At 53.0% G+C, this 13,198-nt stretch overlaps 1 protein-coding gene across 2 annotated transcripts; it reads right to left on the bottom strand.

The window, feature by feature from the left end:
* Positions 1-542: 542 nt before the first annotated feature.
* Positions 543-11,369, bottom strand: LOC136286291 (uncharacterized). 2 transcript variants are annotated; one of them, XM_066177700.1, is made up of 10 exons: positions 11,054-11,369; positions 10,603-10,642; positions 7,834-9,954; positions 6,128-7,189; positions 5,139-5,195; positions 4,097-4,197; positions 3,730-3,794; positions 3,014-3,165; positions 2,764-2,937; positions 543-1,138 (listed from the first exon to the last, which is right to left on the bottom strand). In XM_066177700.1, the coding sequence occupies exons 1-10, from the start codon at positions 11,180-11,182 to the stop codon at positions 846-848; spliced, it is 4,194 nt and encodes a 1,397-aa protein (XP_066033797.1). In that variant the 5' UTR covers positions 11,183-11,369; the 3' UTR covers positions 543-845. The 2 variants fall into 2 exon arrangements, with proteins under 2 accessions (XP_066033797.1, XP_066033798.1); XM_066177701.1 differs by having other exon boundaries at positions 2,764-2,916.
* Between the last annotated feature and the right edge of the window lie 1,829 nt (positions 11,370-13,198).

The following is a 13,198-nucleotide window of genomic DNA, read 5'->3' as shown; positions in this document are numbered from 1 at the left end:
CATTTCCAGCCGCTTCTAAGCTGTCCGTGCAGAGCACACCCCGAGCTGGGCATATCCCCGTGCAAACTCCGCTGCCTTCAGCCCTGACCTCCACAGCACATCCTGCCCCAAGCTGCCGGACAAGCGCCGGCGGCGGCATTGGGGGACCCCCAGCGCCGCAGAGCCTTCCCGGGGTTTTGGTGGCAGACAGCTCCCTCCAGTGGGGCATCTGCCGCCGCTCCCATGAAAAACCTCAAAAACTAACACAGAACTTACCAGGCTCCGGGAGAAGCTGGGGAGGCAGCTGGGCTTTACATCCCGGGTGGTGGCGGGGATTTTTGCGGCCAGCGTTCATGCAAGCACCAAAAATGCCGTCCCCCATCGTTAAGCCAGCGGGACGCCACCTGCCATAACCTGACCAGGTTTCTCACCAAGATTTTAAGTCGGGTTTTGGAGATGTTTCTCAGCCAGGCTGGAAGAAATACCCCGCAGATCCTCAGGTCGTGCCAGGGCTTTCCCTTAGAGCTCTGCCTTGGGGGGCAGGAGAAAGCAGGCAGCACGGAGCAGGATGCAGAATAACTTTTAATTTCGTATTAAGCACCGAAACATCTAATATCCTTTTTTCTTAGAACAACAAAAATAATTTTTTTAATTTTCCTGTGCACATCTCGAGCAGGGTAAATCAACAGATGTACAGGAAAACATTTTGTTCCCCAAGCTGAGCGAGCATTAAAAAAATTAAATTACAACACGAGGAGGAACATCGTTGCGGGATATTCACGGTCCATAAAACACAGTAGAAGGGTTGGCACGGCCAGAATCCCTGGGAGACGTGGGAGCAGAGGTCACTGAGGGCTGGAATCCCCTCAGAGCTGGGGAGGCTCCTCCGGGCAGACCTGGCCGTGGTGGGCACGGACACTCCAGAGCCACTCCGGGGACCTGGCCCTCAGCTTCAGCTGAAAGGGGTCGAGCTGCAGGCATTCCCCCAGGCGGTGCAGCTCCATGGCCGGCTCCTCCTCAGGCCCTGGGCTGCTCCTGCTGGGAGCCCGTCCCCGCAGGGCAGTGACACACAGGACACCGAAGGCCACCAGCATCACCAGGCCGGCCACCAGGGCCGCCCCCACCAGCATGTCGGCGTGGCGGAGGAAGGTGCTGATCCCTGCAAGAGAAAAGGGCCGAGGCCTCATCCCGGTGTTTTTGCAAAGCGTCCCACGGCTCCTTCAGGAAGTTCAGCGTCGCCCCTTGTTGGAGCCCTGGGCACTGAGAATTCCAGACTTTCTGTGCTCACAGGCACTGACCCCCCAGCAAACACTGCATTGGACCTGAGCCCGTGGAAAAGGCTCCCAAAATTGAGTGACAGCACTGGGATTGTGGCTGTGGGGTTTGGACAGAAGGGTGTGATAGCACAGGGGGAAAACTTAAAGGTTTTAGACTATAGTAAGAGATATAAAGTGAGATGGAGGATTTAGGGCAGAGGCTGAGTCCTTTTTCACCTTCTTCTCCATGGCTCTGGGTGGGGTTTTGTAATTGAATAGAAAAATCCACATTGCGGGCCACGGGTGGTTTGCTCTTGGGTTAAAAGTTAAAATAATTAAGGTGTCATTTCTTAATTGGACAAATTTGTGCTTAAAAGAGATAGAGACGGAGCCATTTTCTACCTTGTTAGCTAGAGCTCACAGCCTGTGAGACTGTGATAGATAAGAATTAATAAACATCTGAGTCTGAACACAAACTGCATCTCCCGAGCATTTAATCCCGGCCCTAAGAGAAGAAAAGAAGATAAAAAAGCCACAGCACCTTCCACCCTCCAGAAACCCTCACGCCTGCCTCCAGACCAGAGCATGTCTCCCCAAACCTCCATCCCAGGGAAATACTTCGACCAAGAGCCAGGAGCAGCACAAGGATGGTGCCAGCCCAGAAGAACCCCGACCGAGCAAAGCCATTGCCAAACCTACATGCAGCTACACAGAGACTAAAAAATCTGCTGCTGCTCCCACCCAGGCCCGGGGGGACCCTCCCCATGGCCCAACAGATACAGATGGATTCATAAATGTACCAGAATATAACAATAAGCAGCTGATCTGCACGGGCTTAGACTGCCCAAGTTGTTAATCAACTTGGAGTTGGTAGGATGGGTGAGAAATTACATTTGGCCACAAGCTCGCGTTAAGGTTTAGCCACTGCAGGGATGTTGAAGCAGTTTGGGTAAAGCAGCCACAGCGTTTGGGGCACGCATTGCAGAATGTTGCTGGTTTCCAGCCTGGGAGGCCCCATTGCTCTGCGAGATTGGATGAGCCACCTCAGATTGCAGTAAAGCGCCACATGCCACCTGCTCGGCTGGGGTAAACACCCGGAACATCGCTGTCCTCCCCACCAAGACCCACACGGAGTGACAGGAGAACACGGGGCGCCTCACAGGAGCCGCCGGGTTTGCTGATCACACCAGTCACAGCAGAGGCAGCTCACAAATCCCTCTCGGCCACGCTTTGCTGATAACTGAAGGGCTCACACTTAAGGCTGTAACCCCGATGCAGAGAAAGCAGCAAACTGGGGAAAGGAAGCTAAGACTCGCAGAAAGGTTGTATTCCCAGCTGGGAGCTGCCTTACACACCCTTGCCACACCTGGCAGGGACACCTGAAGCCACCGCGGCGGTAATTTCACACAGAATATCATCAGCAGAGGTGGCCCTGGTGCCGGCACCGCCGCAGGAACCACCCTCCCACATTCCCAGCGGGAAAACGGCAGACCGCGAGAGGGAGCAGGGCTGCAGCTCCATCCTCTACCTGCTCGGGGAGTGCGGATGCACAGCGTGCCGGCCTTGCTGGGAGAATGGTCCTCGTAGCCCCTCCTGCAGCGGCACAGGTAGGTGCCCACGCCGTTGAAGCACTCTGCCTCCTCCCCGCAGAGGCCAACGCCAGCCTGGCACTCGTTCACGTCTGTCACGGGGAATCCACGCCCTGAGTCAAGCCGGGCTTGGCATGAAAGGGTTTACACCAGGGGAAAAAAAAAAAAAAAATAGAGTGAAGCACCCACCTTCAACGAGCAGCGAGACGAGCTGCAGCTGCTCCACGCCCACCGAGGTGCCGAGCAGCTTCTCCAGCTGGGAGTGCAGGAGCACGGACACGTTCCTGTCCTCGGGCTTCAGGTGCAGCCAGAAGGTCAGCAGCAGGTTGGCATCGCTCGTCCTGTGGGCAGGGGAGAGCCCAGGAAAACATCACTGCAGGCCCAGCTCTGGCAGCCCGTTTACACCTTCTGCCCTTGGCACGGGATTTGGCTCCTGCAAAGATTTTCTGTGCCAAGAGGAAGCTTTGCACTTGGGCCACGGGGAAAAGGAAAGCCCAGGAATGGCTCCTCGTCTGGAGCTAGGCTGAAACGATCAGATTTTTGTGTGGAGTGAATTGTAGTAGCAACCTGCAGTCCCAGATCAGCTCCCAGCTTTCTCCAGCAGGTGAGGTTATCCTCCTTTTCCTCCAAAGTTTAAATCCATCTTAGACCTCTGTAGGCCCCAGATAATACTAAACATCAATTTTCACCATCTTTTGTCTAGAAAACAATTTTTTTTTCTGCTTTTTTCTACTTTTTTTCAACTTTTTTTTCTACTCGTAGGACAAGTTACAGATCAAGAAAGAGGAACAAACACATGTCTCTTCCTGGGGAAGGAGAGGGAGAAGCCAAGCCGCTGCTAATCCAAGAAATATTACAGGTTATAGCAGTCACCTGCCAAGCCAGCAGCACAGCATTAACCCCACCTTTTGACATCCTTTAACTTTATTTCACTGACTCTGTTGGCAGAAAGCTTCAGGTTCTTCTGGATCTGCAAAGGAACAGAGCGACCAGTGCTGATTCGACATTTGACAAGCAGGACTATGACAGCAAACAGCTTCTCTTCTCACGGCAGCACCTCCTCTTGCTCTCCCCCTTCACAAACCACCTGGGATGCAGAAGATGTCCCACAGCCCACTGCTCTGAGCCCGTTCTTTAGAAGAACGCCAGCTGTTCCCATCTGCTTAGCTCCAGGTCACCTCCCCCAAACACAAAAGCACAGTACGGTCCCTTCCACAGGAAGATTTGGGACATCCCGCCTGGTTTTCTCCCCCTCCCCATGCCCACGCTTACGTGATCCTTCAGAGATTCGAGGAGACCCTTCTGGAACTCGCTTCCACCGCGAGGGATCCAGTCCTTGGGTTTGATTTCGGCAGTGACTTCAAACAGCACATCTGCCAGGAGACACAACATCCTGGCATGTTCAAATGCACATAACACAAACAGGCCCCCTAAATGAGTTAGTCCTTCAACACCAACACAGGAGCAGCTTGTGCAGGTCAGCGCCACATGGGTATTTCCAGGAGCTGTGCATCAGCTAGAGCAAGTTGTTGAGTAACAGGTGAACACAAACCTTAGTTAATGCTTGTCGATGGATACTAGAAATGATCTTTCAGTGAGAAACTGACACAAAGCAACATTCCCAATACGTATCCAATCACATTCACGTGCCTGTAGCTCTTCTGTTCCCCAGAGGGGTTGTCGTAATCATTGATGGAGTCTAAAAGCCAATTTCTCTTGGAATCCACGCTGGCACAGATTTGCCAGTTGGCTGTTTAAAACCTATTTGTTCATCAATATTTCCCCTGTTCTGAGCTCAGGCTCCTTCTGTTTTGACTCCTTTGTGCAAGCTGTTTCCGCGGCTTGCTGGGCTGCACGAACCTTGCATTTATATTGTTTAGTTGCTCTCCCATAAGAGGGTTTTCCTTCTCTCCCTGGTCTGAGAACAGGATTTCTGCACATTTCTGATCCTGGTAGTCACAGGACATCAGCTGGAGGAATTGAGGTTCATTCACCCTTATTGACCTTAGAAAAACCATATTTAAATAGCCAAAAACTAATGCTCAGACTCAAACAAGTCAGCATCTATTAATTATTATTAATTTGTTCATTCAGAACAAACCTGAACTCCAGGGGAGATACAAAGTGGCCAAAGCACAACTGTGGGATTGCAGTGACATCTTAAAAAATAAAAAAATAACATCTTCAGAGTGGTTACTACTCAGAAACAACTGCCACTGCTTTCTAAAGGAGCAGGTGATGTCCAGCACAGCCTCAGGCAGCTCCCTGAGCTCAGGGCAGGGTGTCAAGACAAGCTGAACTCTGCATGGCTCACCTCCAGGATGGTGCTGGGACTGCAGTCCTGTGTCATTCTCCACAGATGACATCAGACCTGCCAAAGCAAGGGAAAGCATCAGGCTGCTGCCACTGACGTGCCAGGGCTGGGGGAGGGAAAGTCTGTTAGGTCTGTGTCACTTCGCAAGAAGAGTGCCACGTGCCAGCTGCTTCCTCTGTTCTTCATGCTGAAATTAAATGTCAGGCTCTGAAGACAACCTCTTCTCCTCTAGAGTGGAAAGTGATCTTTAGAAAGAAATCACCCCAGCAAACCTCATTTCAGTTTCTGGAAGCAGACAAACTGTGATCCCTGTGAAGGCACCAGAGCTGCCTTGGATCCCAGTGGAGCAAAGCAGCTTGGGCGTTACATGCCAGCAAACGCAAAAAATCTGAATAAAATCTGCAGTGGAGGGGCAACAACAGTTTGGAGGCGAGGGAACACCGACTGAAAGCATCTTCTGCTTCCAGGCAGAAATTAAAACATATCAGTAGCTGAATATTGCCTGTGTAAGTGATCTACCCCCAACTCCTAAACTTTGAGAGACAAAGGATTTTTTAAACCTTTCTCCAGCTTCTGGCGCTCAGACTCGGTGATCATGCCTGGGAGCACTGGGACAGGCTACAGAGGAGCCAATGCAAGACAGGGCTGTTTAAAACCAAGATGAGCAATTCCAGTCTGCTCTGGGGGTAAAGCCACAGCTGAGAGGTTGGCTCCTCCCTGGATAACTCAAAACACTTGGATTAGAAACCAGCCTGTCCCCATTACGAGTAGCGTAATCCCATAGATGCCCGTGTTACAACTGATAATCCTATTCTCAAATCTTCTCCCTCCTCGGATACAGGAGTCAGGAGTGGTACCACAAGGCCCACCTGAAGGTAACAGCCACGTCTGCAAACAAAACCTCTTAAGAGAGTGCTGCACCACCGCAGGTGGATATTGCGCGTGGTCAGGCATCAGCTCAGCCAGGAATAACCAAGAAATCACCTTACCAAAGAGGTCTTCATTCCTTCCTCCCAGAGACAACACATCAGCAGCAGTCACAGCAGGAGAGGGGTAGAGAGGTGGGTTTGTGCTGGTGTTCAGCGGTGGCTCTGCCAGCACTGGTGTCTGTGTGTGACGTGCGGCAGCTGTCACCTCTGAGGGGCCGTCACTGGCCTGGCCCAGGGCAGGGGCTGTGCCAGAGACACCTGCACTGCTGCTGGGCACGTCTGAGCGAGGGGAACCAGCCGGGTGACACGGGACCGTGGTGACCAGAGCAGTCCCTGGCTCTGTGTCCCCTTTGGTCAGCTCCAAGGCAGGCGGCTCAGCTTTACCCCCATTGTCTTGCCCAGCTGGAGCTGGCCCCACCAACGTGTCGTCCTCAGTTTCTCTGCCCTTGCTGCCACCGTTCCTTTCCAGCCTGGTTTCATCCTGACCACGCTCACTCGGGTTAGCACCGGGCTGACCATCTTCCATGAGATCAGGAGGATGTTGGGCCGCTTCTTCTGGGATCACACTGTCAGGCTGGATCCTGCCCCCAGCAGGTGCAGCTGGCGGGCCTGGAGGAGCTGTCAGCGTGGACAACAAACCTTTGGTCACCACTCCTGTCCAGCTCTCTTGTTTAGATGTCTCCTGGGGAGCTGCTCTGGTGTCACTTGAAGAGCCCACAGATTCGGGGTCTCTGAATACATAATAGAGACCTTTAAAATACCTGTATTCATGGCTTCTGGGACCCCTCCCTGACAGAAACAGCACCTGGACCTCCGTGGCCTGTGCAGCAAAGATCAGAGTGCCTCGGCTGTGGCAGGCAAACACCACCTGGGTCTCCACGCTCGACGAGACCCCCTGGAAGATGATCTTGTCCTGGTTGTTGCCACAGCCATCGCTCCCCTGGAACCCTTGGACGTAGATGACAATGTGCCTCTGGGGGCCTGCCCAGATGGTCCAGTTGCACCAGATGTTGGGCTCGACGTCAGCATGCAGTGGGAGGTAAAACGTGCCAGACCCATCCCGGAGGACGAGGTGGCAGCTCCTGATGGGAAAGTACTCCGTTACCCAGGGAGGGCCCAGCTCTGACACACCAGGAACACCCAAAAGAAACACACAACCGAGGGTTATTATATACACGTATGACACCACATGTTACGTTTTATGTTACAGAATACATCAGGCTTTTAGGAGCGCTGCAAACTGCCACGGGACAAGGTGGCATTTCACACCCTCTCCTGCTACGAGATTTCTGTAGGTTCAGCCCCTGGAGCCACATCTCCACACTTCAACTGGAGAGCTACGGCTCCATTCCCCTGCTCCTCCAGAGGCAGGGCAGGAGGTAGAGAAACCAGGAGTGAAGCTGAGCCTGGGAAGAAGGGAGGGGTGGGGGGAAGCTGTTTAACAGATTTGGGTTGATTTCTCGTTATCCTGCCCTGATTTGATTGGTAAGAAATTACACAGATCTCCTAAGTCTGTTTTGCCCATGATACTAGAGTGAGTGATCTCTCCCTGTCCTTATCTCACCTCACAAGCCTTTAATCACATTTTCTCTCCCCTGTCCTGCTGAGGAGCAGCTTTGGAGGGCACCTGTCACCCCAGACAGGAGGTTATGATGCCAAGTGGAGATTGCAAGTGGAAGAAGGCACAGCCTTGTCCTTGCCCCCACCAAGTACTCCGGACTTCTACAGGTGACTTTTGCCAAGACACAAAGTGCTGAGACACCTACCAGCATGTTTCCCTTGCTGTCCTTCCGGCCCCTGGCTGTTCCTGGGTGCACCAGAGGGCTCCAGAGGCTTTTGGTCTCTGGGCAGTGTTTCTCCCCACCGAGCTGCAGGCAGATCAGGCTGTGCAGGGGTGGTGCTGTAGGAGGCAGTTATCATCCTCCGTCCTGCGCCCACCTGCACAGCTTCTGTGGTTCCCTGCGTTTTAAATCCCCTGAGGTTGGAGACAGGAGCTGGTTTGTCACTGGGAGCACTGTCCTGGTGCTGCACAGGCGCCTCGTGCTCCTCTCTGGCGTCAGACAGAAGAGCTGGTGTCACCCCAGGGCCACTGCTGACATGGCCCTCAAGCCTCACACCTGGCCCCGGGACAGTGACAAAGGCTGGGGAGGGACTCCTGCCCATCAAGCCCACAGAGGCTGTGGCTTTGCCCCCCTGGCCACCTGCCTGTCCCAGCGCCGACTTTTGCATCCTGCACCTGGAGGATCTGTCTGTGCCCAGTTCAGAGGCTGCTGATGGATGGCAAGGTGGTGAAGGGGAGCCCATCTCCCGTCCTCCTGGGCTGGCTGGGGAGATGTCCCTCTGCCTGAGACTGACAGGGTCCCCATCCAGAGCAGCCGGTAGAGATGTCACCACGGACACAGGCTCCACTTGTGGAGGAAGAGGTTCTTCAGGGATTAAATCCAGAGAGCCAAAGCCTGCGGGGACCGGTGCTGGGGAGGAGGTCACCAGCACAGGGATGGTTTCTGTCCCCAGGGCAGGCACAGCTGTGAGAGGATGCTCCAGTCCTGTTGCCAAAGCAGGGACAGCCAGCCCCGGTGCAGAGGGATGCAGCACTGTTCTCTTCCTGACAGCTCCCCTAAAACTTCCCAGCGGGAAAATATCCATGAGCTCGGTGTGTCGGAGGCCAGTTGTGCCTGGCTCAGGTTCAGGCACGGACAAATGCCCCAAACGGCTTTGGCTTCTCTCAGGTGGCAGCTGCAAATCGTCCCTGGTGACCACAACACTGGGGCTCCTCAGGCTGGGCAGCAGGCCATCAGCTGGGACACTCAGCTGGGCACGGCCTTCCTCCTCCTCCAGGCTGGCAGCGCCGAGCTGGCTGTCCCTGGTGCCGCCTGTGCCCTCCTGGCTTCGTCCTGTGCCAGGGGACAGAGGCTCAGAGGGCACAGCCGAGTCCAGGCCCCCCGTGCCCGTCGGTTTAATGGTCAACTGCAGGTGGCCCAGACCCTTTGGCCTCAGGACAGGCTGGCTGCTCTCCAGGCTCACGTCTGCTGGCTGCCAAAAAGGCTCTGCTCCCTGGAAGGCACCAAGCAGAGGGGTTTCCAAAAGCACGCTGTGCCCACGACCAGGACTCCCAGCACTGTCCTCACTCACAGGGGGATTCTGCCCCCAGATATCCTGTGCTGCAGTGGGCTTTATTCCCTCGGGTGTTCCTAAGCCTCGAGCTTCCTGAGCTCCCAGCAGCTCAGAGCCCAGCCCACGCGGAGCTTTTGTTTCCAGAGCCTGTGTCCTTGCGTGTTCACACTGGAGAAGCTCCGTAGGGCTTCCCACAGCCGTGGTGTCCAGAGTGAATCCTCTTCTCTGCAACAGCTCACTGGGGCTGCCACCTGTGTTTGCAAAGCCCAGTGTGTCTCTAAAGTTTTCAACCCAGCCAGACTGAGAAACACCACCTTTCTCTGGCGGTTTTGAAGTTCCAGAAATCACACCATCTTTGGAGGAAGATTCCCCTTGCTGGTCTCGGAAGACGTAGTACTTCCCTTTAAACCGGGCATCTCTCCGGTTTGGCAAGTGCCTCTTCAGCAGCACGACGTGGACAGCCTGAGCAAAGGTGGCAAAAACATGCATCTCCTTCTTCCAGCAGGCATAAACAACACTGTTTTCCACCAGGGAGGAGACTCCTTCAAACAGAAGTTTGTCCTCGTTTTTGTCGCAAGCCTCCTCGGCGAGAAACCCCCGGACGTAAATCAGGATGTGCTTCCTGGAGCCTGCCCAGATCGTCCAGTTGCACCAAAAGCTTACAGGGAAATCAGCACGGAGTGCTGGAGGAGAAAACTCCCCATATCTGTCCTTCAGCACCCTGTGGCAGCTTCTGATAGGCACATAGGCCAATAACCGGGGAGATTCCGGCTCTGGAAGACAGGGAGCAACAACCAAGGGGTTTTTTTCCTTAGAAAAACCCCCTCACATCCAAGCTAAACCACCTCAGTTGTTTATACACCTGCAGAGCTGGGAGACAAAGCTCTCCTGAAGGCATTTTCAACCTCCTGGGTTTAAAGGGCTCAGCCAAGCCAGAAGCCATTAGAGCCCCAGCGTTGATATCTCCCCATATTTCCCCAAAGTGGAAAGCAGCTTTCCTCAGGCAGGGAAAAGCAGTGTTTTCCAAAACCACTCTCCCAAAGCCAGGAGAGTGACGAGTTCACCACAGATTTACCCCACAGGAGCACACCTAAAGTTTGGGTTGGACTTTTGCCGCTCGTTTTAACTGCTGCAGAGCTTTGCTCCTGCCTGCAGGACCTGCTCTGTGGCAGGGATTTGGCAGCCACAGGACAGTGGCACAGGTCATCTCCCACACCAGCACTGATTTTTCCCTGGCCCAGCACTCAGGACTGATCAACCACCTCCCTCTCCACAGCCAGGCTGTCACTCCTGACTTTCCACACTTCTTACTCATGGCTTGAGGTACCTAGCCAATTCTAAGGGAAGAAAACATTCATAATAATTTCTTTTTTTTTTTTTTTTTTTAAACAGGCTTATCTCATCTGAGAACTAATTCTGACCTGGTTTAATCTTCCAATATTCCTGAGAGGATCCCCTTGCCTATAAAAAAAAAGAAAACAAGAGTCCAATTGCAGGCCCAAATACCAATTCCCAGTGTTTATAACACTGCTTAGAGAAATGTCAACACCAGCCCAGCGGGAAGGGAGAACCAAACCCAGCCCGGTGCCTTGGGGTTTTGCCTGCACCTGGGCCAAGTCCCAAGGTCACACCATTTATTCCATGTGATTATAAATCTTCTCCCCTCCCTACATCCTGAAGCACTCCCTGATCTGTGCTGTTGGGCCACAACCAACACCAAAACCAGTCCCAAAACACAGCAAGCAAAGCCCAGCCAGGCTTTAATCCCCCAGGGCCGTGCAGAGGAGAGGGGGATTTGTAAAGCAGGCAGGACGCTGCACCCAGGAGGGGAGTTTCCTACAGGGAGCCAAGTCCCCACTTCCCCTCACTCACCCCCGGAGCAGCAGCAGCATCACAGCAGGGCCTGGGCAGCCCCCCAGGGCCCTGGCCAGCAGGAGCTGGCCCCAGCAGCCAAGGCAGCAAGAGCAGGGCCAGAAGAAACGGGGAGGGTAAAGGCTTCATGGCAGAGGTTTACCACAGGCACAACATTAAATAAGACAAAAAAAACCCCAAAACCTCCAAAAAACACCCGAAAAACAAAACCTAGAAACACCCAACAGGACCAAAGAATTCCGTCTCTCCCCAGAATGATCCCTCAGGCAGAGCAAATGCTGGGTCACCACCTTTACCAGACCCTCTCCAAAACACATCCCTACAGCAAAGGGGCTGGCCTAGCAGCCCACTCACTCTTATAGGGCCCTGCTTCACCAGTGACAGCAATTAGCTAATAGCAATTAGCTAATCAATGAAATGAGGCCAGCTGTAGCTTGTTAGGGACAGACTTGTCCTTTCAGTTTGCTGCCCAAATGTTTCTGTGCTGGATGTCTGGGTAAAGAGACACTTTTTCCATTTTTGAACGCACGATATTCTAACCTGAAACTCAAGTGGTGCTGATACCCCAATGTGACACAGAAGCAGAGCCCAAGCTGCTTGTTGTCTTCTAAAAGAGAAAAAAAAAAAAATTCAACTACCAGAGTGAGGAAAAGAGTCCTGATGTAAAAGTGAGTGTTTTCATCACATTTGAACCAGCTTCTGCTGAAGGCTGTGATTTCCCCCAGGGCTGCACCATCCCGAGACAGGGCTGAGTCAAACAGGTGAAATTGCCTTGAAACGCAAGCAGCTCCTCTCCTCATCCACATTCACCCAAGTGTGGAGAGCAGATAGCCCAGGTGATGATGTATAAATTATTAGACGCTTAAAATTCTTCCAGCTGCAATAGTCTGACTTGTCATTAGGAGCCACGCAGATTAGGCAATTAGGCTCTTTGACAGGCAGCTTTGACAATATTGCTTTTAAAATGCCAATCATGATTTAGCAAAATAAAATGATTTATTTTCTTTCTTCCAGCTCATTGCAGCCTGACAGGACGATGGGCGCTCAGGGACAAACGTCCCCACGGGTGTTTTTTGGGGGTCAAATCGAGCAGTGCATCAGGCTGTCCCAGCTGCCTGGGTTTTCGGTGGTATTGGAGCAAACAGCAGCATCCCAGCTCCCAATTTTTAAGCTTTTCCAGCCACCCCATTGCAGCCCCAATGACCAAAAGGCCAGTGAGGGCCCGTAACTCTTGCAGCAGGACAAAGCCGTCTCTCCCACAGCCATCTGTCCATAACTCCACGTGTTCAGAGTGACCCCAAGCCCCCTCCTGCTGTCCGGGTGTGGACAGACCTGCAAAACCCCTTCCCCACTTACCACAGAAAGAGAGAATCTTGGAAAATCCCTCCGAGAGGATGGAGTCCAACCATTAACCCTAACCACTGCCAGGCCCAACATGAAACCCTGAGCACCACATCTACATGCCAAAATCCCTCCAGATGTGGAGTCTTTGTCCTTATGGGGGACTTCAGCTTGCCAGATGTTGACAGGGAACACGGCACAGCTGGCACAAACAGGTTCAGAAGATTCCTAAAACTCCTGGATGATGATTTCGTGGTACAGGTACCATGGGCAAGATGCCTTCCTTGATTTGTTGTGGGTGGGTGAGGGTGTCACGAGTGAAAGAGTCATTGGTGGCTGTCTTGGCCACAGAGATCACAAAAAAACCCATCGAGTTTAAAAATCTCCGTTGACAGAGAGGAAATGTGCTCAAAACTTCAACCCTGGACGTGACTTCAGGCTGCTCTGGGAATTAGAGGGTAAGGTTCCCTGGGAAAAAATGTTTTTACAGGTGCTGGTGTCCATCAGTGCTGGTCCCTTTTTAAGCATCACCTCCTAAAGGCACAGGAGCAGGCAATTCCCAAATGTCAGAAGTCAAGCAGAGAAGATAAAAAGCTGGCTTGGCTGGGCAGGGATCTTCTTTTGGAACAGCGACCAAAAGGGAGGGTGTATGCCCAGTGGAAGCAAGGTCAGGTGACATGGAAGGAATACAGAGATGCCCTTCACCACTGTAGGGAGAAAATTCATGTGGCCAAAGCTCAGCTGGAGCTGAAGCTGCCCAGAACTGTGGGAGACCATAAAAACACTCTGTTTTTTTTTTTTAAA

This window comes from Chamaea fasciata, unplaced genomic scaffold (genome assembly GCF_029207755.1).
Source record: "Chamaea fasciata isolate MVZ Bird 193981 ecotype frontalis unplaced genomic scaffold, bChaFas1.0.hap1 SCAF_3, whole genome shotgun sequence".
NCBI lineage: Eukaryota > Metazoa > Chordata > Aves > Passeriformes > Sylviidae > Chamaea > Chamaea fasciata.
Note: the sequence above shows the minus strand (reverse complement) of the source record. Positions and strands in the feature narration are given on the sequence as shown.

Excerpts from the sequence above, each read along its gene's own strand:
- LOC136286291 (XM_066177700.1), bottom strand. The coding sequence starts at position 11,182 with ATGAAGCCTTTACCCTCCCCGTTTCTTCTGGCCCTGCTCTTGCTGCCT. Across the intron at positions 9,955-10,602 it reads ATATTGGAAGATTAAACCAG|AGCCGGAATCTCCCCGGTTA; the intron begins GTCAGAATTAGT and ends CCTGTCTTCCAG. Across the intron at positions 7,190-7,833 it reads ACAGCAAGGGAAACATGCTG|AGCTGGGCCCTCCCTGGGTA; the intron begins GTAGGTGTCTCA and ends CTGGTGTGTCAG.